Below are 23,117 nucleotides of genomic sequence, written 5' to 3'. Positions count from 1 at the left end.
CTCCGTGCCAGCGTGCGTACTTGTCTGTATTACGTCGTCATCGCCGATGACACGTGCCGTCGATCTGCGTGCCGGCTCCTGGTACCGACCCCGGACCAAGCCCAATGTGCACTTGGACTACGATACCATATCGCCTTAATTGAACTTGATGGAGTGTTTTTGTTCGCTAGTTCTTCTCTCGCTGGGATTCTCGCGCAATAACTGGGTTAGTTTGAAGCTATAATCGAGGACGCGACGGCTATACGAATTCGACAATGTCATCTGTATGATATCTTATATATTTTAGAAGAATATTGACAATGAAATTTGGGAGACATCTATATGTACTTGAAATCGGAGCAAAAATTAAAAAATACGCTCTAATTAAAAAGGACTATAAAAAGATAAATATTTATACAAGGTGGGTGGTAATTCGTAGTACAACCGGGACTAAGGTGATTCCTCGTTCCAAAATAATCGAAATTATAATAGAATAATTTTTTTTCGTAGGCTTCGTATGAGGCTTTGTTTTCGAAATAAACGACTTTGAAAATCTATGAAATAAGGTAAAGGTACCAATACCCGGACATGTACCTATATCCGGACACCTTTATTATTTATAAGTATAACGCGAATTAAAATCAAAGATAAAAGTATTTTTTCTTGTGGTTTGAAACTTCAGTTATAATATCCAAACGTTTATTTTCATAAATTTATATTTTTTTAAAGGTATCCAGACACAGATACGTGTCCAGGTATCGGTACATTTTCTATGCTCAAGAGTGTCCGGGTATTGATACCTTTACCTTACACTTGACTATATCTCGACTAAAGGATCTCGCTATATAGACTGTTATTTCTGATGTTTGTGTTTTTGTTTGGAGATATCAGTAATAATGAATCTTTTAATTTCTTACTTTAAAATTTATTTTAGAAACTATTGAAACTGTTGGCCTTCTTGTTGAATACAAAGTTGTGCTTTTTTAATTACAGACTCATGAATTTTTGCGTTGTTTATAGTAGCAAGCTGCAGCGGATGCATTACCGCCATAAGCTTGTTCTCGGTTGTACTACAAATTACCACCCACCCTGTATATAAAAAAATAAAATTATAACAAAAAAAATAAATTTAAAATTAATAAACAAATAACAAAAGACAAAAAAGGTTGCAGAATGAAATTTTTAAGAAAACACACGGTGAATTCTATGTTTTGTGGCAAAATATACAAGTGCACGAACACAATCTCTATAAGATAGAGGATAACAAGAAAAAATAGTTTGTTGACAGTCGAGGTCCGGAACATGCTCTTTGAACTAATCGGAGCACTTCCAGATTTTTACTGTTAAACAAACTGTTTAATTTTTGCAGATGGAAAATTTAGTTTCAATCTTATATATTTTATTATAAAACACTGAATCACGGAATCACCGTTTATATAAAAATTTTATTCTGCTACTTCTTTTATTGTTTTTTATTTCTTTATTAATTTTAAACTAATTATTTGTTAAAATTTTATTTTATGTTTATATATATATATATATATATATATACATACATATATATATATATATGTATGTATATATATATATATATATATATATATATATAAATGTATTTTTTTATAATTTTTTAAATATAACGCTAAAAGTTTTTAATTTTTGTTTCAAGAACTCTCCAAACTTCAACTATATGAACATCTTGCATTAGTATTACTGCTGCAAATTGAAAATGTGATAACTTAATTTAATTTTGTTAAATGTCTAATATAGAGTAATCAGAAAAAAATAGATAACAAATATTTGAAGAATATACTATATACATTACATGCTCAAAGTATTAAAAATTGTATAAAGAAAATATAGAAAAGCTTTATGGAGAAAAACTGTTGTTACGAAAGATAATAAAGCAGAATTGTTTAAATAGTATTATTTAGCAATATTTTAATGTTGTTTTTAGTTACAACTAGCAATAAGTGTTGTTTTTATAACAAAAAATATTTATCACAAATAATAAAATTATTTTCTTGTACGTTATTTAAATATTCTTTTTGGTCTTCTGTTTAACTCCTCTTTTTAATCATCATTTACATTTTGTGAAAATTAAGGAAAAAACTTATTGAGCTGGTCAACTTTATCTTTTGTATCATATTGTGTGATGCTGTGTTATCATACTGGACTTAGTTCCACGTGTCACGACAAAGGGGAGAAGGCTGCAAGGCGCGCAGAAAAGTTCCGATAGCGGCTCTAATCGCGAATTATGGCAGAAGCGCATAAGGATAAGGAGCGAAACGAACGTTGAGAACGACACGGAGAGCTGACGAACGAAGAGAATAAGTGGGGGAAACCCGCGAGTGTTTCTCGACCAACATCCACACACGGCGTCACAAGGTAGAACGGCTAATTGCAGTTGTACCTGCGTTACCTGTGCGCCGCCACGCTCGCGATTTCGTTTCCGCGTTGGATGCGCATTCGTTCTCCAAAGCCGCCTTTTCGTATTTTCGCGCATTTTCGTTCTTCTTAAAAATACCTTCGTATTATTCATTCAATATTTCTTCAAATTGGAACGATGCGGCGAGGATCCGTTAGCAGTTGGCAGTCCTATGGACAGCGAAATTGTAAGTGGATAACAGCTGTTTTTGCTTTTGCCATCGTTGCTTTTATGCCTATAAATTAGCGTTGATGGAATTACATCAATTAAAATAGAAATCTTTATTTTAAAAAATATTTATAGTATTTTTTTAAGTTAAATTTTGAAAATTATAATATCTAATTTTAAATCCTTATTAAAAAATTTATGAAAATAATGTTTAATGTCAGATATCAAAATAAAACAATATTGCATTATACATTTTGAAGTTATAAACTGAGATATGTGTTAGCTACAATAAAGAAGTAAAGTGAAAAACTAACTAAACTTTGGAAAATTATACTACGTTAAATGATATTATTTTTAATAAAGGAAAAAAATGTCTTTGAAAATATACTTTTACTGCATAAATGAAAAATCTTTCATTTAAAGTTAAATGCTCTTATCAGAAAGTTATATACGGTGTCTTGATAGTTAACGCTGACAATTATTAATTCACTTCCGTTGATAAATACATCCGTTATTCTAATTGTTTTATTATTGCAGTATCAGTTGCATTTGTCAATTAAACATACACCGTCATATCTTCGATACTTGAGAAACAATTTCTATTTTACCAAATTCGTCTTTATTTCAGAATTTTTTTTACGATTCGCTTAAAGAAGAACATTCAAATTAACTTATTCGGATTTCGCTTTATCGTTAAATGTGCAAATATGAAATTGCTTGCATCGATATGAATGGGCCCGTAAATTAATCAACTAAATTAAATCATTGCGCCGAACCATTGTAGCTCGTTGATCGTTGACTTTTTATGACGGTTATAATCATGCGAGATTTTGAGGGTACGGTTTTCGATCCTCTGTTACGTGTAATGCAAAACTCACAAGAACTAATTTTATTTATTTAGTAATTTTTGAATTTTTTTACTTTACTTATTTAATCATAAATTAATAACAATCTGGAAGTCGGATTCACATTTACAATTTTATATTGCAAGTATATAACGATATGTTAATGTCAAATAACTCAGTCAGTTAAATGATTCATTGTCAGTAAAAAATCTATTGAATAACTCAATTAGTTATATTCAGACAAGCTTGTAAATATTCCATGCGTTAAATCATTGAAAAATCAATAAAACTGTCTCTCAGAACAAATATATAATCTTTTAAAATATGCATGTGCATGCACGTGGAAGCGGTGTCACATCAATTTCGAGTATTTCGAAATAATTCTCTCGCGCATTAATTATGTTATTACTGATGCTATCTGTTCGCTGTGTTACATGTGTTGCCAACTTTGAGATTACCTTCGATATTCATTTGTAATATCTTCGTTACTAATGCTGATACCATTGCGCAAGTTTTTAGCAACATTTCAACATTTCGTGATTGTTGCAAAAGAAGAAATTACATTAAAAATTAAATTGTAACATGATACTTTCGTATAGACTAGAATATCATAAGATTTAGTTCTATATGTGGAAGATATAAAGATATATACAGGAATATGTAAAAACTACTAGATTTTTCTCATTTAATGTTAAACTTTACAAATTCAGCTTTATAATATACTTTATAATATTAACAATTGTACGTACAAGTAAAGAAATTTTACTTGGTATCTGAGTAATTGAGTATATCTATTGGGCACACGGAAAAAAATGATCCTGTATATCAATAGGCTATAGCATCAGTCACATCAGTGTTGAGATAAAATCTATTGATGCGACATCAATATTAATGAACAAAAAACAGTGTTTTAATAATTTAAATATTTAGTCCAATAAATATCCAATTGAATTAACTTATGTTTGTGGCAGCCCGAAACGTTTAATTGAGCAATTTCATTTTTTCCCGTGTATTATTTGCATCTGTTGAAAATTCAGAGAGTTTATTTTAAACTTCTGTTGGTACAGACTTCTGTCTCGAACACAGCATTAAGATATTGACATTTGTTTATGTGACAGTCACGTTCACATGGTGTAACGAGAAACGTGATATAACATCGTCGTTGACGCTACGATGTGACATAATAATAGAGAATTTCCGGACAAACAAATAATAAGAATATTACTTAAATAAGTAAAGAAGAAGGATTAACAGATCTGTAGATATTAATCTCAACCTCAAGAGAAGATGCGATATGACATCCTTCTAATATCCTTTACCCGTTTTGAAGGCATATCTCTCAAAATTTTTAGCAAAGTCAAAAGTGCTTAATGCGTTTTATTGAAGACAAACTTTTTCAATTAATATAATATTTTAAATTTTACTTATAGGTGCAAATAATGCTTATTTTTCTCGTGCTACGGTTTTCTGTGACGATGCGAATTTATTTCATTCACTGTTGATGCGTTATAACTTCATAGTATTTGATGAAATGCAATGCAAACAAATTTTAGCTGCATTCTTATTATACACGCGGTGAAGTAGTAACAGTGTACTATGGAAAGTACGCTTGTTTTTGTTGTGAATATTCCTCGTTAGAAGTTACGCCCGCTCAAAATCAATGCTGACCGTCGCCGCTAATACCGTGCGAACGGCACCGATACGAGCGTTATCGGCGCGACGGTGATTACGCGAATGCTGGGAGTTGATACGTAGTCGGCCGAGGTGCACGAGTGCAGGACCTTGAAACCGCGTCTCTTGCCGCTTGTTGCGTTCACGGGCCTATCGCGGATTCCTGCGATCACGGGGAACCAATTTCGATGACATCATCCGCATATTATTCCGCGATTCTAGCGTTGCACTACTAACGCGAAATTCGTCGCGATGCGATGGATGCGCGCTCACGGATAATTGCAATTTTTTCTTCAAAACTGGTATGGACAATCGGTATATGCGCCTCGCCTCGAGTCGTCAATTGTCTCGGCGATGCTTACAAGTCTTCTTTATAATTTTCGTAATTATTTTAATTGCTTTAAGATTCTATGATTTAATCAATTGATCGTAAACTCGAAATTACTGGTCTCGATTATGCCGACTTGTTATATTTCTAAGAAAATAGATGTCTATTAAATAAAATATGTATGCTGAGAGGAACATTATCTGAGAAAAAGGGAAATTTTTCGTCTTCAAAGATTAATTTTAAATTTTCTTTTACATTTATAAATATCTTTATCTTCTTCTTCTTATTCTCTTTAAATTGTTTATATTATTTATTTAGCTTATCTTTATCAATTTGTAATTATAATATTTTTTAAATAAATAATCAACTTATAATTTTTTTTATATTTAAATTAATTAGCTATTTAAATCGTTAAAGATTTATGAGATAGTTTTTTCAAGATATATAGACTATAATATAAAAACTTTCTAATTTTTATTTCTTAAACATACAAAACTGGAGAATGTAGACGTTCCTGTTTAAATGATTTTTTTCAAGCTTTTTAATTTATCCAATCAAGAGAAAAAATCAAATTATCGATTTAGAGAAGAGTAATAATATTTAATAACTTGTAACAGTTATAACGTGTCAAGTGGCCCGTTACCTGATCGCCACGATTGACGGTCAATTTGAAAGTGCTACAGCCCATTAAATAGGAACAATAGGCACGAATGTTGAGTGCAACAATAAACGTGCGCATCCTTTTTATAGCGGCTCTAACACTTTCAGCAGACTGCATGATGCAGACGTATGAGGGTAACACCGCGCTGCCTCCGCCCTGCGAGGAAATTGTTCACCAACGAAAGGGTGGCTGGTTCTTAACGTACAAAAAGATTCTCTCCTTCGTTGTCCTGATTGTGATCGTTGTGATCGTCGCCGGCCTGATCGGATGGAATATCGGCACGATGCCCAAAACGAGAGTAAGTAATTTATTGTAACTTAGATTGTATTATTATTATTAATAATTTAGTATCATGATCACAATTGATATTTTGTTATAGCAATTTTAAATGCAACACTTTTGAGGAAAAAAATTAAAATTAGAAAATAAAAAATTTTTACATGTAAAAGAAATTATTATTTTAAAGACATTATTATCTTATTGTCATCAAATTTTAATTAATAAATCAGTGCTGTTTTACATTTATGGCTTTAAAATAATAGAACATAACCCATCACTTTTTAATAATAATAATTTTTCTCAAACTTTGCGCTTTCTGTTAATTAGATGTACGATCCATTAGCCCTTATCGAGGACGAGGTGGAAGAAGGGGACGATGTCATTACGGACACGATATCGCCTTTCGTTCACCCTTCGAGATACAGTCTCGAGTTGACGCTGTCGAATGACGTCAACGCAACATCGAAGCTGAAAGGACGAGTTGTCATCGAATTTCGTGTGGACGACACAACGTCATTAAACAAATTGTCTCTGAATGCGAGAAATATCACGGCGACGCGTTATAAGCTGTCGCTCATAAAAGAGAACGGCGCGCGAGCAAAAAGAAGGCGTAGGAGACGTGCCGAAGATGACGATAAAGGCGGCCAAGTGAACGCTACTGGTATTTCCTTCGAAAATGTCGTATAGATTCTCCACTCGTCGATATTTCTTATCAAAATTATTTTCTGCTTTTTTTTTGGATTGTAACTAAGAGGAATACCTCGCGATCGATACGAAATAGATAATAAAAGAACAGATAGATCTTTATCTGTTATAGAATAGATAAATGAATTAATTAAGTGAGAAACTAACTACGTTCAAATAATTCAATATAATTTGGCTCATATATATATAAGCCAAATAATGTGATCAACTAGTTACTTTAAATTATTTTTTAAACATATGTTAAATATATACAAAAATTTACACTCTTGGGTGTTGTAAGTGAGACTAGTGTTTGTTAGATTTGAATCGTAATCTATGTCACGAGTGTGACTCGTGCTTGTTTTATTTGGATAATAATCTGCACCGCGAATATAACTCGTTGTTATAATAAAGCAACGGTTTAACAAAGCAACAGATTTCTGGTAGTGAAATATGTGCGATAAGACGACGACTAGCTTGCAGCTGTGTTAATATCTAGTACAGTAGCGTAGCAGGTGGTCAATTGTGTAACCTTCGCGATAAATTCTAAATTAAAAAGAAAAATTATTTTATTTTTACTGTTTTAAACGTTACGTAATTCAGCTGATTAAAAATATCTAGTTTTATTCTTCAATTTATAAAAAACTGGTAATTAAACGACTACTTTGGAATTTATATGAAACTTTCGTTTCCTAGTAAAAATTACGTAATCAATTGTGTCTAATGTCGGACAACGATTTGTTCAACGCAGACAATGCTACCACTCTGGCTCCTACTGTGATGTCATCTCCGCAATTGGATAATGAAACAACGCGCGTCGTTGTTACGGATGTTCCTCTAGGAAACGTGACCGTTTCGGCTAACGAAACTTCTCCTTCGACGAACGAAAGCTCGTCCGTGGCCGATGAGAAAATTGCGGAATCTGTGAACGCGACGACGACGCCTGGATCGACGACGTCCACCACGGTAACTTCCGGTAACGGGAGCGTAACCGATGTGGAGATCCAGCGATATGAGGAAGATGCTAATAACGGATTACACGTGATATATCCGGCCGTCGCCATGAATCCGGGGACGTACAGCCTGGAGATCGATTACGAGATTGTGTTTGATGGAAAGGCGGTTTATTCGGTCAATTTCAGAGAGCCCGGTGAAGGAAAGTAAGTTTTTTCTATGATTACAGTAACAAGGAAAATTAATTAACCAATTGCTAATTATATTAGAGAATTAAAACAAAAGATATAACTACTCATAATACTAATAAAATTTTTTGATAATTACAAAACAAATTGCCTAGAAGTTTAATATTATAGAATTATTATTAATATTCTTTTGATAATATAAAAATAATAAACGTATTTTTTTATATATTTAATCTTTTTTGTTTTACGTTAAAACTGTTCACTTTTAGAATATTTAATATTAATCTCACTTAATGTTAAGAAAAATTTCTTCAAGTATTATCGTTGTACTTGTATTTTTAAACGTGTTTAGTTTAACAGAACCATGCTTTAGTAAGTTTTTCAACAATTCTACATATATTTTTAGTAGATCGTTAATCGGGACGCGGCTGAAACCCGTGGGAGCTTCGCATCTCTTGCCTATCTTCGACGACGTGAATCTCAAGGCTGTCTTCTCGGTGTCCGTGGCACGTCCGCGCGAAGCGCGAGCCCTGTCGAACATGCCTCTCAATATCTCTAAAGACACGTGCGTATATCATACTGTTAATTACAGCTGTGTCAACGTTGCGTGCTTAGAGAACTATATCGGTTTGAAATAGCGAGACTGTCCAGTTTCACTATTGTTTTCTCAACTGTGTTTTTTCAAGTGAAAACAGAAAAACATAGCATAAAACAAAAAATTGAAAATCGCCTGTAACTTTAATCATTCCTAATATGGCAATTTTTAAATGCTATCAGGCTTTATTGGTTTTGATCAATTTGATCAGTTTGACCTTTTCTTATTTCAAATTAAAGTAAGATTAAAGTGAGTTAAAGTAAGATATTTTTTTCATTAAAATATTAATTCGGTGCAATTTTTTTTGTGAATTAATTTTACGTGTCATTATTTTTTTTTTATTCTTCTTCCTACGTGCGCAATCTTTATGAGTTGAAGAAGTGATCAGTGTGTGACTTGTATCTTTCAAGATCGGGTGATCGAGTGATCGACACCTTCAGCGATACCCCGTTGCTCTCGCCTTACAATCTGGCTTTCGTAATGGGCGAGGTCGAGTCGTTGGGCGAGACGAAAACGGGACTTGATAACGCGACGGGGGTGACTTTCTGGGGCGATCCGAAGAGGCGATCACGGGGGATTTATCTCCTCGACAAACTCGACCAAATTGTTACACATTTGTACGACATATTCTCGATGCCTTATCCGCTACCGAAATTGGATATCGTCGCATTACCGTCGCGAATCGTCGATAACGCCGGAAGCCCAGGATTGATATCATTGAAGTAAGAGAGATCGTGGTGTTATTGCATTTACAAGAATATAATTAGATTACTAGCGAAATTATTTTTTGCTAGAGAAGATTGTAATTTTCTCATAAACTTCCGAGAGATAATAAAATTTCACTTTTAAATGCATTAATTTTAAGATTTTATATGAATTAATTTCAGATTTTAATTTCTAATTTAAAATGCAGTTTTAATAAAATATCAAATACAAAAAATTTTTAAATTGTAATAAAGTCTGACAATAAAATAAAATTCAAGCAAGATTTGGTTGAAGAGCAATTTTTAGTCGATATAACAATTGTATGAAAGATCTTTTGAAGAAAGAAATCTTATTTAAAATACTAAAATTATTAAAATACATGCTTGCTATTTATATTTAAAAATTGCGACTGGATGCAAATGTATTGCCAGGCTAATCCATTATACTCTACAATGGTTGTACGTTCGACATTGCGTTATATCAAGCTAAATTGTTTTCAAGGCAATCGCTCTTCTACGCCGCGGATCGATCTCCCATGGTCACGAAGACGGACGCGTTAAGCGCTCTGATAAGCCTGATAGGAGAACAATGGCTGGGCGGTGTCGTGAACATGAAGAACTGGACGGACGTTTGGCTACTTGAAGGCTCCACTCTCCACTTGCGACACGCGATGATCGAGAAGGCACATAATTGGAATAATATTTACGACATCCATTAACTCTAAAAGTGCATACCGACGTCCGACAAACAGTATTTTGTGCTGCAACATACGTTAAATTATATTAAACGTATACTTTATGTCAAATTATATTAAACATAATTATATTAAAATTATGTACTTTTACAGTTAATATTAAAGTATATATTAATTATTTTAAAAAGGTAATTACGAGTAAATAAATAAAAGGAATTTTACTTACACGGTGCAAAATTGCAAAATTTTTTATATACAAATGGAAAAAATAAAATTCTTTATACGGGGAAAAAGATTTAATTTAAATTTTATAATTGTTTTTAAATTCTTTATTTTATATTAATATTAAAAATTGATTTTTTAGTATTTTCTTTTAATTTGGTTTACAGTTTATGCTTGTGTTACCTTTTTAAAATAATTGATTCACATTTCATAGTGTCTAGATAAGTACAGTATTTTCTTCCGAGGAAAGCAAAGTTTTTATAAGATTTTATTTTCAGATAGATTCGTCATTGGACTCTAATCATGCCTTCCTTGCTAATGTGCAATGGGATGCCATGGAAGAGGATAGCTACAGCGTTTCAAAGCCGCTGCAATCGAACATAAATCCTGCTCATTTGGATTTTTCGGACGACAATGCTCGACATAAGAAAGGTAAAGATCATTTCTTCCTCGAGCAATGCTTGTGATACTTTCAAGTATCATTATCTTGCTTTTGAATACTATTGGCATTTAGTATTTTACTTTCAATATTAGCTACATCGACAGTGGAGCTGTGACTATTCGAACATTTTAATATTTGCGCATTCTACACAAAAATGCTATTAAATAAATATGAAACAGTTGAATATTATTACAAGAACACAAATATCTGTATGTTAATATTTATAACTATCTAAAATTTGCATATTATTTGAATATTATTACAAGAATACAAATATCTGTACGTTAATATTTATAACTATCTAAAATTTGCATTATTTATTTTAAATAATTTTGTAGCTAGTGAAAAAGTTTATATTGCTTTTCAGCATATTTTTTTCACTGTTCTACACGACTTTTCCAATATTCAACAAGTATTGGAATCAGTATATCTCTCTGAACATGCGAACACGTGAAATAAATGTCGGATAATCTCAGCTTTACTCGAAAGGCAGTATCGAATATATACGCTCTCGTAACGCTGATGCATAATGTGACTCTGCATTCCGATTGCTTCTTGTAGGTGCATGCTTGATTCGCATGTTGCATGGCGTGATAAACGATACCGCCTTTAGGAACGGCTACCGGAAATTCATAGCGAGGTGGTGGGTATATCACATTATCGTCGTTTTATTCCTTCGACCGCCGCCGCCGCCGCCGCGGCCGGGCCGTCGCGTCGTACGTTCATTAATCGTGTAATCCCGACATCGACGTTTATATCACTCGCTCTCGGCCGTTCGCACATATGCGCGGTACAGCGTTGATTCAGTCATCGAAACGATAATCGACGCGTTTTACAGCGAGTTATCCCGCTGGCTTTATGGTAATGCCAGTCGTTGAATGTCACGAGCTGCCGACCATTATTCCTCGCATGCTTCTTTATCGGACTCGTTACATAAGTGCACCTATCATCGATATACATATTTCGTATGGCATTGAACGTCGCAATGTCATACAGATAAAATTGTATACAATCTTGTCGCGTGATACATACAAAGAGATGCATTAATATAATGCTCCATGTTTCGCTACAGAAAAATATTGAAATATTTAATATTTAATAAATTAATGTCTTTTTTTAGGAACTATTCGACCGCGAACGTTGACGATTTCTGGGAAGCGATGGCAGAAGAAACTATCGGATTACCCATCGAAATCACGTTGGCCGAAGCAATGAACTCTTGGATTTCGCATCGAGGGTATCCGATTGTTAGCGTCAAGAGAAAATACGAGGAAGGCACCGCTGTCATTCGACAGGTCGAGCTTTTATGCGATTTAAATTCTATGAATTAAATTGCGTACTTAATCTCTTACGGGAGATCATAATTTGCATAATTTGCATCAATGTTTCTCGATGTAAAATATTTATTATCATCAACTATATTTTATGTTGCACAGCTAAGATTTACGTATGAGCAAACATTATCTGACACTCAACCGACGTGGTACGTACCGCTTGACTATATTAACAAAACGAGCAATGATTGGTCATCTCCGACAAAGCTGTGGTTGCATTCCGAAGCGGAGATGGTGGTGCATAACGTTGGCGCTCAAGATTCTTGGATTGTGTTCAATGTGAATAAAACAGGTTAGCTACATAATTTCTCTCAAAAAATGCATCCCTTAAAAAAATTTGGCTACGAACAATTAAGACGTTTTCATCAGAATTAGCAAAATATTTTTTTTATATGAAATTATTAATTGTTAATTGAAATTGTTAATGTGTTAATTATAATTTCTTTCGATGATGATCTAATGAGAAAATAGAGCATTATAATAAGAGTTGAAGAAAGAGAGAGATAATTACAAATTTTATTATTTTAAATTGTTAATAATGGGAGATAAGTAAAATTTATCTGGATATTTTCAGATATTTATAAGCAAGCAATTTACATCGTCTAATAAAATGAGAAACATTTGTTTTACTTTGTATTTTAATTAATTTCTGACGCTTTTCTTTTTTTTCTTTAATTATTTCTATATTATAACGTAATTTTAATTTCTTAACAAGTAATTCTTTCAAATTTTACTCATGCAGAAAATAACTTCTTCTTCGAGAGTATGATACATTAAAGTTAATATCCTCCAATTTAATGAAATTGCGAAACGGGATGCAAGTATCTGGCCCTATCGTTATTAATTGCCTTCAAGGTTATTACCGTGTGCACTATGACGAGGAAAATTGGAAGCTCCTGACGCAGGCTCTCGAGGAAAATCACGAGGCCCTTCCGGCAGAAACCAGGGCGTCGCTCATCGACGATGTGCTCGGACTCGCCGCGGTCGGTATGACGAAATACGCGACCGCTTTCGACTTTATTAAATATATGCAAATGAAGGAACGGCATTATGCTCCCTGGGGTGCTCTGATGCGTCATCTGTTGAAGTTGAACGGTCTCCTTTACGAAACATCTGGTTTTAGCGCCTTTCAGGTAACGCAGTATGTTTATGAACAGAAAAGAACATCAAAAGAACATATCAAGTTAAAGATTTTTGGTATAAATTTGTTAAATTATTTATACTTAATTGACATTTAAGAAGTTATTGGTTTGAAAAATATAATTAATAAGTCGATGAATATTTTGTGAAAAAAATTTCTAGCTGCAAGCTAAAGATACAATGTTAGTCAAGAATAATTTAATTAATTGCCTTGTGAACATAATACATATTTAATATGATATGAATAGAGAAAAATCACATTGCAAAACTATTGAAAAGAAATTTATATTTAGTACTTTATTGGTATCTTTATTATTAAAGCAATAAAGAACTTCAAAAGCTTAAGGAATCCAGAGGTTAAAATTTATTTGTAAAAAAGGGTATTTAAATTAATTTGTTATTTTTATTGCATTATTATTTAATTTACATTATTGTTGAATAGTGATACGATGAAATGACTTGATGAATGGATCGTTTACAGGAATTTACATTACAATTTACTTCGAAATTGTACTCGGACGTGGGATGGAAAGTCGATGAGGGATCACGACTAACTTTGACCGCTCTTACGATAGCTTGCGCGTTCGAGAATGCGGAATGCCTCGAATGGGCCAGGAGTCATTTTGCAAAATTGAAGGACCATTCCGATGCGGACGAAGTGTAAGTTTGATAAAAATGCCTAATTTGTAATTCGAAATTCGCTCCTATTTACGTTCATACAACTTTTAAACAATAATGATATGTGGCTTATTTATACAGTCTTTATACAAGTCGTTACTTTTTTTATTCCAAAATTTTGTTATTCAAATAAAATAGAATCTTGACTAATGTGCTATATATTTTTGCCTGTCTTTCTAAGATTGGGAGCTGTATTTTTATTAATATTATCGTCGATAAAAAAATTGTACTATCTAACAATAAATCACTAAATTGTTTCAAAATTTGAAATGAAAATTGCTGTAATTTTTTTCTTTCATGGCAATTACACCGAAACGTATAAAAAAACAATATACTAATCCTATTTATATATACTAACCATAACGCGCAATATTATGCGCATAACATAAAGAAAATAGAAAAAAGTAATATTTGTATGATGACATTTTCGAATTAATTTTTATTTTTAAAAGAAAATTTTGATTTTACGGTCCATTTTGGAGGTAAAACTTTGATAATTTTGGTTGCTTAGTGTGCCGGCGTACGCACGCGAAGTGCTGTACTGTACGATCGCACGATACGGCACGCGGAATGAGTGGAATTACTTCGTTGAAAGGGCAAACTCCACCGCAGATCGAGATGAAAAAAATCGCATTCTATCAGCATTTGCATGCTTTCAAACGCCATGGATTCTGCAATCGTAAGTAGAAATTGTTAGTATAATAAGTTAAAAATTAAGATTATACATTTTTTTATTATTGTTCTAATTTTTATCTGGAGATAGAATTTTTAGAAATTGGATAGTTAATAAATAATAGATTATCTATTTCTAAGTAAATTTTTTTTAGATTGAATTTAATTTTTGGTTAGAGCAAGATATTTAATTAAAATTAAATAGTGTGAAAAACATGTTCAGTAAAATTTTAAATAAAAAGTGACAGATTCTTTACACATTGATTCAAGAAAAATCTGCTAAAGTATTAAAATTTTCAAAAATATCCTGCAAAAATATAAAAACTTGACAGCATGTTTGCGGGGATATAATTCATGTTAATGTATGTTAGGGTACTTAGCGAGCTTCTCGAGGGGAAGATGTACGACGAGGACGAGACGCAAAGGATCTTAAGAAGTTTTCCGCAAAATCCGGTCGCTGCGGAAATCGCCAGCAAGTTTGTGCAAAATAATTGGCAGGTTATCGTCACAAGGTACTTTGCAAACTTCTTATCTCTTCGTCAAACTTGAAAGCAGATTACGATGTTCTCTCATGTCTGTTTAGATTCTCCAAATGTCGCCCGATCGTTAAAGCTTTCGCATTGGCGATGACAAACGGCTTGATCAGCGAGGAAGACTTTGAAGACGTAAGTATGATTTAATATTACACTCGCAGAAATAATAATTTATACTAAAATAATAAGACAATAGGATAATTAATAATAAATGGATTCACTATAATCTTCATTTTTATGTTGGGAAAAATTTCTACGTTTCTTTCTGCGTTATTGAGTAGTAGCTCACAAAAGACATAATTTTTTCAAATATTTTACAAATTGCAATTGTGCAATTTTAATGTCTATTTGATCCTTTAGTTTCAGACTTTCAGCGAGGATAATCTCGAAAGCATAAAGATCGTGGGGTATACCATGGCGATGGTCGAAGCGCACGCTAAATTCGCGATAAAGTGGTTGAAGGAATTCTTACCGGAAGTGCAGGAGTGGTTAACGGCGAACAATTCCACGGAGACAGCGATATGAATTGTGAGATCCGTCGGGTGCAATAGGGATGAAGGAAACATCCCCCGCGCGCGCCCTGATAATTTATCGATTCGCTCTCGTATGCGGCGGTTGGCACTCGCGCACGCGAAAAGAACTGCGGGGAACGCTTTTTTCTACGACAACAAGTTTTATTTCTCCGTATGCTTTTGTCAAGCATGATTACAAAACCAAGCAACAAGAATCTCGTCCTTATATCGTGTAGCCTTAGAACGACGGTCGTTAGTATATAATTAGTTAGTAGGTACATATTTAACAAACGATATACATAATAATCGTATCTAACGGTGATAATTATTATTCCAATGTTTACCGTAAAACTCTCCCCGTTCACGCTCACGTTAACGGCGCTCTATTGCTATACGGTACGCTCGTTTTATAACACACTATATGTTATATCGTTACATAATAATCTATCCACGTACCGTTCCTTATACTCTCCTTGCCTTAATTAGCCTAACTCGTTAAATGCGGTTTAGTACGGTATTCGCAAAAGCTATCAAATATACGCAGTTCGAGGGTTGGAAGCGATGATTTATCGTCGGTCGGGGCCTCGGCCCGTTGGAGATTAAAATCACCCGCGGTATATTAAAATCGAAGTCCTGAACACACCGCGAAGTCTCACCTCTTCGCGTATGTCGAAATCGTTCGAGACGAGTTAAAATCGCAGAACTGCGCAGCGCCGATTTTATATATAATTCGACGACGTCCAATCTACTTTTTACAATGCATTTAGCGCTAAATGCGACTTTTCCTATACACGTTTATATCGATTAACGTATCCTCATACTTAGATGAGCTACAAAAAAATGACATTAAGAATTTATCCAGACAAACTTGTGTAGCCGCATAACTATATGCATAAAGAAAATTATTCAAATGCATTTCTATCATAAGAACGCGCGTGAAATGCGATTGAATAATTTTTTGTATACATATGCTTATGCAGCTATGCAAATTTGTCTGGATAAGTCTGTAGACAGTCGCATTTAACGTTTAACTGTGGCTGCAGTTTTCATTTTATGTTTGCATACGGGAATCTCGTGTTGAAGCCCAGCGCATTTGGCGCTAAATGCGCATTCTGTTTGCAAATAAAGTTTCTCGATATACGAGAATTGTTCTAAAAATGTCTTTATTTTCCGATCTCTCATATGCTGCAAGGGTTATTTTCGAAACGAAACATATCTTCTAACAAAGCATATGGATTACATTGCACGTGAATATTTTTATCATGATTTTACTACGCTGACAATTAGAATTCATTAAAGACGTGTACGTTTTTAATCGATTTATTTTTATAGTCTTACAAAGAAGATCTATCGGAACGAAAAAATAATTCACTTGATATTAACACAGATAAATGTTTTCCTTTTACTTCTAAAAGCTCCATTTCAAGAGATTACGTCTTATTTCGTAAACAACCCCTTCAATTATCAATCGTTTGGAAAAGGAATCGATCGTTTATTGTCTTCATACAATTCACTCGATTTTATCAGACGCATTATTATCGGTATTGCGTGTGAGCGCATTGTCGACATTCTAAAACGATCGCATATATACACATCGGCACGATGAAATACAATTATTAACATTTTGTGCGCGATTACAAACAAACAAATGCGAATTTTCTCCGGTTTTTAATTTCGCACTCGTGACAAACGCGTTTCGTATGTCAAAAAAGATACGTTCTCGTTCGTTATATTTGGTCATGCCTTTCTGCGTCGAGCACTCTTTTATTTTTTTTTCTTTCCGCCCGAATATGGCGAGTTTCGCTCAGTGCATTTAATGCGATACTGTTCAGTACTTTGTACGCCAGCGTTGAGATAATTCCACGCTCTTTTCATCGTGACCAAACGCTAATTAATGGCGTTCGAATTTTCAGTAATCCTGTATCGAGCGTCAATCGAATTCTATTGAAAACGGGATAAATAAAAAGAATTACGCAAACATTTTTTAATACAATACATCTCTTGCAAATTTAATATTAAAAAAATATTGCAGGAAGTAAAAACGTATCACGAATATAGTTATTATATCATGACAAAAGATTAATATTGCATCAATTGTATAGTATTTCAGATTTGAAAGATTATGACAAATAAAAAGATATATTTGTCTCTTGTGCCTTTCTTTCATAATTTTTTCATTGATTTATGTCTTTACGTTATTGGCATTTTAGTTGCTGCTTTTGATAAAATCCAATGGGTTTTATATGCAAATATATGAATAACTTTTTATTGTTTAAAATAATATTTATAATTCTTCTATTTGTAAAGATTATTTTTTTATAATATAACAATGTGAAGATTGTGAGTTAATATTATTTACTAAAATTTAATAAATAATAAAAATAGTTTGGAAGGTAATCACCATTTAAATTATAAATAAAAATTACGTAATTTAGTAGAACAATTAACGGATGGATAACCTATTGTGAATTATTTCTCAAACTTTATCAATTATTATTTCCCGCTGAAAAAAATTTCTGATATTTAATCAGACAAAGATCGAATATATTATTATCAGTATTATCACTGGCTAAAGGATTAAAATTGTTTTAAAAAATTGTGAAATGACGCATGTAGTAATGTGTTACAATGAGTACAATGTATTAAAAAGCCCCATACAATTTTTCGGGAAGATACCGATTTTATCTGAAAATCGTAAAAAAGGGCTCAATCGTTTATAACTTTTACTTACTCGCTACATCTTGTTATTTACACGGTATTTACATCTTAATCCTGTTAAATAATTTATTATCCTGTTAAATAGTTTATTATTTAAATGCGCATACTTCATTCGCTCTATTTGTCTCTTATTCGCTCTCGATTCGTAATCTAAGATCATCCTACCGATCAAATATTTCGATCACATCGACGTGATTTTCGTAGTTGGTGATGTATGTTTGCAGGACGTTGTCTACAACTCCATTGCTTTTCATTAGTCATTTTATTGTTGACGATAACAACAAAAAAATTGAAAAATTAGTACTAAAAGTTGGTAAATTCGAAAAAATTATATAATACACATTTAATGTACAAAATTAAAATATCTTTTCGATCTATTAAATATAAATATTACATCTATTAAATGTATATGTAGATTGTTTAACTCGCAAGTATTTCAACAGCGTATATTCATTTCTATTAAGATTCTCAAGAGAATCAGAAATGTTAAAAATTTCATAAAATTTAAAATGTATGCTCTTTTACAAATCATATTAGCATATGAATTTTTTCGATTTCTTCGCCGGAGTTAGTTTTTAAGAAGATTTATAACAAAGTTCAAGTTTTTTTAATAGGTTCTAATGAGAGACGCTGCATATCAATTATTAAAAAGAATGACTATTAAAAATGTTAAAAATTGAATAAAATGTTCAATATGAAAAGAATATCATACTAAAAGCATTTTCAAAAAATTTGAAAAATATGACCATATGATTTATATTTAAAAAATGTAAACCACAGTATAATAAATATAAATATCAAAACGTGTATTTAATCAAAATTTACTTAAATAAAAAAATTTTAATTTTGTAATACTCTGTATTCTGAAAAATGGAATTGTCTTTACTATTATCTCAATCTTTAATTACTATAGTTAAATAAATTTATAGTTAAGTGTCATAATTTAATCAATTTAAATTCAAATGGCGTTACTGTTTTATCGCTGTCGCAATAAATACGTGATAATTCAATTTCGATGAAACAAGGAGCTATAGGCTAAAACTGACTTCCTTATTTTTTTCAGTTCATCGGAAGCTATAATGTTAAAATTAGAACACTGACATATTTGTTTCACCGCATTAATTAGGGTTTAAATGCCATTTTCGCTATAAAATCGTCGTCGACGCGAATATTACCAATCGCGGTGTCATTTTATAACAAGTAAATATATAGCTCTATCATAGAAAATGTGTGCGTTGTTTTCCTAACGACCTAGTGCGGAGTAGATTTCTTTCGCTTTTTCTCTCTCGCTAGGAGAATAATTCCTTGAGTGTACTACGATACTAAATGCACGCCTCTTTATTTCCTTCGAGTCTAACGCTTCGGCGTTCACTGGACGATTTTCAATCGAGTAGCGATCACGTTCACAATATTCGGCATAGATCGCGATCGGTGCCGATCGCTGCGTGGTCAGTCAGGAAGAAACATATTTGCTCGAGTCTCGAGTAGAAATTATTTTGCGTAAAATTCCACCTTCTCGCTGATCCGTCCCTCGATTGATTGACGAATGAAAGAAGCGATCGTATGCCGGAAATTGTTTTTTCCTTAAACGATCGATGGCCATTCGAATGATGGTGCAAAAACGCTCTTAAAGTATCGGCGTTGCGTGTTAATGGCAGTAGTAATGGGGAATCTTTATTTTCTCCCCTCGCCGTAATAGTAATAAATATATATATATTATATATATTTATATTTACAGTTCATCGTACTACAATATTATATCTAAAATGCGCGAAAATTATTACTTGTTAGTTATGACTAACAATAATAAGAGTCCTAAAAGACGTCGAAGAATCGGGTACATCGACGCAAGTATCGATCGTCGACTTAAAAGGCTATCGGCAAAATCGGTGAATCCTCTTGTTTCATCGAAAGGGAAAGTCAATTCTTTTGTGCTTTTTTTACATGCATGTAAATGTTGGTACCGGATAAAACCGGGTATTTGTTTCAAGGGAATAATTGGTCGATTAAGCTTCTTGAGCTTAAATTAACCCGGGAACGGGCGCCTGGGGTGATTTTTACACCCCAGTAAAAAATAAAGCTCATGGTAATTTTAATGTGCTTCTTTTGTTCTTTAAATATTTTTTTGTTTATTTTTCCTTACTTTTTTCAGAAAGTGTTGAGTAAATCTATATGTACATATTGTCCTTGAATACTAATAAATTATAAAACAATCGAAAATATGCATTATGTAATTATAATAATAATGACTTTTAATTGGAATGTAAAAATTACCTTAGGTGACCATTTATGGAAAAAAACCCAGACACCCGTTCTCGAGTTAATGAAAGATTCAATATTGTTCTATGTAAACGAATAACACGTTACTCAGTATTTTCATCAATTCTGGAGCGTGAATTACATATAAAATCGTATTGAATTATCACAGAAAAAGTTCCATCTCTGAATTTCCTGAATACGCGACAAATCGATAATTTAGGTAAGAAGAGGATTCAAGATTCTCCGACGTTGATTTACGTTTCTCGCGAGTAACAGTCCGCACGGGCGATTTGCGACAGACGAATCGTCTGACCACAAATGACAAGTATCATACATGACGCGTTAACTGTGTCTATAAAAGAAAACGAAAAAAAGAACAAAATATAACAAAATGACGACTCACAGTGACAACGACCACAAACTACGGTATTGAACAACGGCGTCAATGGTTGTTCAATTCCCTACAACTATCAGCTTTAGAATTCGTATGCTTTACTTGTTCTTACCGTACTATCGGTTATTCTTTATCATACTCTCACGCGTTTCACTTTTCATTACAAAATACAATATATTTTTATTTGGACGAGGTAACGCGAGATGCGTCGGCGAACGCTAGATATACGTTCTCTTCTTCGCGTAAAGAGCAGCAAAGAGAAGAGGAAACGATAATATAACTTGACGTATAAATAAAGTTATTTACATCGCTTATCGGAAAAGGGAAAAGGGAAAGAGATCAAGAAGAAAGCGAGAGAATTAAGTGACAGATACGAAGCTCGCAGAAAGTTTAACTATGGAAGTATAGTAATTGATAGTAGGAAAGATTATCAAAAAGGAAAATTAGTTGATTATTTTTGAGATAGTATTTAATTGAATAGGACTTTGCGTTACCGACGCGCTATCGGCTCGTCCGTCGCTCTTAAATATATATTATACATATTATATACTCGTATAAATGGTTACGTTTCTAAAATTATCAACTGGTTATACACGTCGAGTAAGATTACGCCCTAAGGTCTGTGTACGACGAGCTAGCTACGCGCTGATTACCTAATTAATTCGCATAATGCGAGCGACTCCCGGCTCGCGTTGCAAAGGGCAAAACGCTCACAAAACGCAACTTTCGTCGTTCGAGGCGAAGTATTATTCGCGTACAGATTGCTGCCATCGTATTGCGATGGTACTGCAGCCTCTCATTCGCATTTTATTGTAATGCAGAAGCTCGCAAGCCCCAAGCTTCAGTAAATTGCGCACGCTGCAACAAGCTACGGAATTATTGATATACAATGCGTTTAATGTAAAAAACGTTGAGAAAGAAAAAAACCTTTGCTCACATTAAGGCGTTCTTCATTGTAAAACGTGCGCGCAAGATGCTGCAGCAATGCAACCGCATCGCGATGTCATCAACAGTCAAAGCTATCTTTGTATCGGCTGTCTCGTTCTAGATTATAAATCTACAACGTAGATTGAAATATGACATTAATTAATTTTTCGCGTTAGCCCTAGTTCACGTCGAGCTTTTACTATTCCGCGCCCTATTCGAACGATAACTCAGCGCCCGTTCGTACACGTTTCGACGAACGACGGGCGGAGATCGGAAGCTCGATCGTCGACGTTCAGTCCCCGTTCCCAAGGCGACTAAAATTATACTATACAGTGTTTACACCGTAATGTCCGTTATAGCCTGATGTATTACCCGATTAAATAGTGGCAGCTTCGTATTACGATTTATTTGAGCAGACTATGGTAGGTGTACGTAGATCTTCCTGCGAATCTCACGTCTATTACGCGAGCGACGCGCCCTTTTGGGAGACACCGAGTGTAATTTGTTCGAGCAACGAGTTTTCTCGCCCCGAGTTTTCTCGTTTCAGGATTTTCTAACGTATACATCGTCTTCTTTCTCACCCTTCGATCGACACTGTCTCTCCAAACAGACGATGTTTATTTCGCTCCTTCGGTTTTCCTCTTTCAAAGGAGCTTAGCATCCCACTCGTCGTCTTTAAAACCGTCGATCGTATACTTTCGATCACTCTCTTCGCAAAAATCGGAGCCCTTTTGCCGTAATTTCGTCATTGAGGATAAGGAGGTGGAACTTGCGGACACTCCTAAAGACTAGGCCCGGGACGTCTGGCCCTTAGTCTTTCTCTACGGTGCAGGGCTCGGGCATGGACTACTGGGGCGGACACTTCACCACCGTCGTGGTCGCGAATTCGCTGAACTTCTTGTCGATAGGCACCCGATCGTCGTAAAGGGTGGGCGCTTGCAGGATGATGCCCGCGGTACCCACCAGAACTGCCAGAGTGAAGATCCAGAGGAACAGGCGGTCCAGCACCATCGCCACGTACTTCCAGTCCTCCTTTACCTGCGCGCAGAGAAACGATTTCTTTGATTTATCGAAATATTTTTTGTTGATAGTGGCGAATTAAGACAT

General features: G+C 33.8%; 2 protein-coding genes across 6 annotated transcripts in view; one reads left to right on the top strand and one right to left on the bottom strand.

Moving 5' to 3' along the window:
* The first annotated feature begins 2,364 nt into the window (after nt 1-2,364).
* LOC139815092 (endoplasmic reticulum aminopeptidase 1) lies at nt 2,365-16,870 on the top strand. Of its 5 annotated transcripts, none has more exons than XM_071781729.1 (17): nt 2,365-2,594; nt 6,191-6,378; nt 6,687-7,020; nt 7,795-8,203; nt 8,592-8,750; nt 9,191-9,502; nt 9,987-10,167; nt 10,680-10,833; nt 11,405-11,486; nt 11,964-12,138; nt 12,280-12,469; nt 13,033-13,310; nt 13,799-13,977; nt 14,507-14,674; nt 15,039-15,179; nt 15,251-15,332; nt 15,561-16,870. In XM_071781729.1, the coding sequence occupies exons 1-17, from the start codon at nt 2,546-2,548 to the stop codon at nt 15,723-15,725; spliced, it is 3,246 nt and encodes a 1,081-aa protein (XP_071637830.1). In that variant the 5' UTR covers nt 2,365-2,545; the 3' UTR covers nt 15,726-16,870. The 5 variants fall into 5 exon arrangements, with proteins under 5 accessions (XP_071637830.1, XP_071637831.1, XP_071637829.1 ...); XM_071781730.1 differs by having other exon boundaries at nt 6,188-6,378; nt 8,595-8,750; XM_071781728.1 differs by having other exon boundaries at nt 6,188-6,378.
* The window catches only part of Nachralpha4 (nicotinic acetylcholine receptor alpha4), a 255,707-nt gene continuing 248,443 nt past the window's right edge, over nt 15,854-23,117 (bottom strand). The window contains exon 18 of the mRNA XM_071781731.1: nt 15,854-23,048. Coding sequence (XP_071637832.1) covers nt 22,857-23,048 — 192 coding nt within the window. The 3' untranslated portion in view covers nt 15,854-22,856. The remainder of the gene's footprint in view (nt 23,049-23,117) is intronic.

The sequence above is a fragment of the Temnothorax longispinosus genome, chromosome 6 (genome assembly GCF_030848805.1).
Source record: "Temnothorax longispinosus isolate EJ_2023e chromosome 6, Tlon_JGU_v1, whole genome shotgun sequence".
NCBI classification, from domain to species: Eukaryota; Metazoa; Arthropoda; class Insecta; order Hymenoptera; family Formicidae; genus Temnothorax; species Temnothorax longispinosus.
The sequence above is the reverse complement of the archived record's forward strand: the minus strand, read 5'-3'. Positions and strand labels throughout refer to the sequence as shown.

What these genes read in the sequence shown, in the direction of transcription:
- LOC139815092 (XM_071781725.1), top strand. Translation starts at nt 2,546, where the DNA reads ATGCGGCGAGGATCCGTTAGCAGTTGGCAGTCCTATGGACAGCGAAAT. An exon ending in CGGCCAAGTGAACGCTACTG is followed by an intron (nt 7,021 to 7,794) that starts GTATTTCCTTCG and finishes TGTTCAACGCAG; the next exon opens with ACAATGCTACCACTCTGGCT. An exon ending in GCGAGGAAGACTTTGAAGAC is followed by an intron (nt 15,333 to 15,560) that starts GTAAGTATGATT and finishes TTGATCCTTTAG; the next exon opens with TTTCAGACTTTCAGCGAGGA.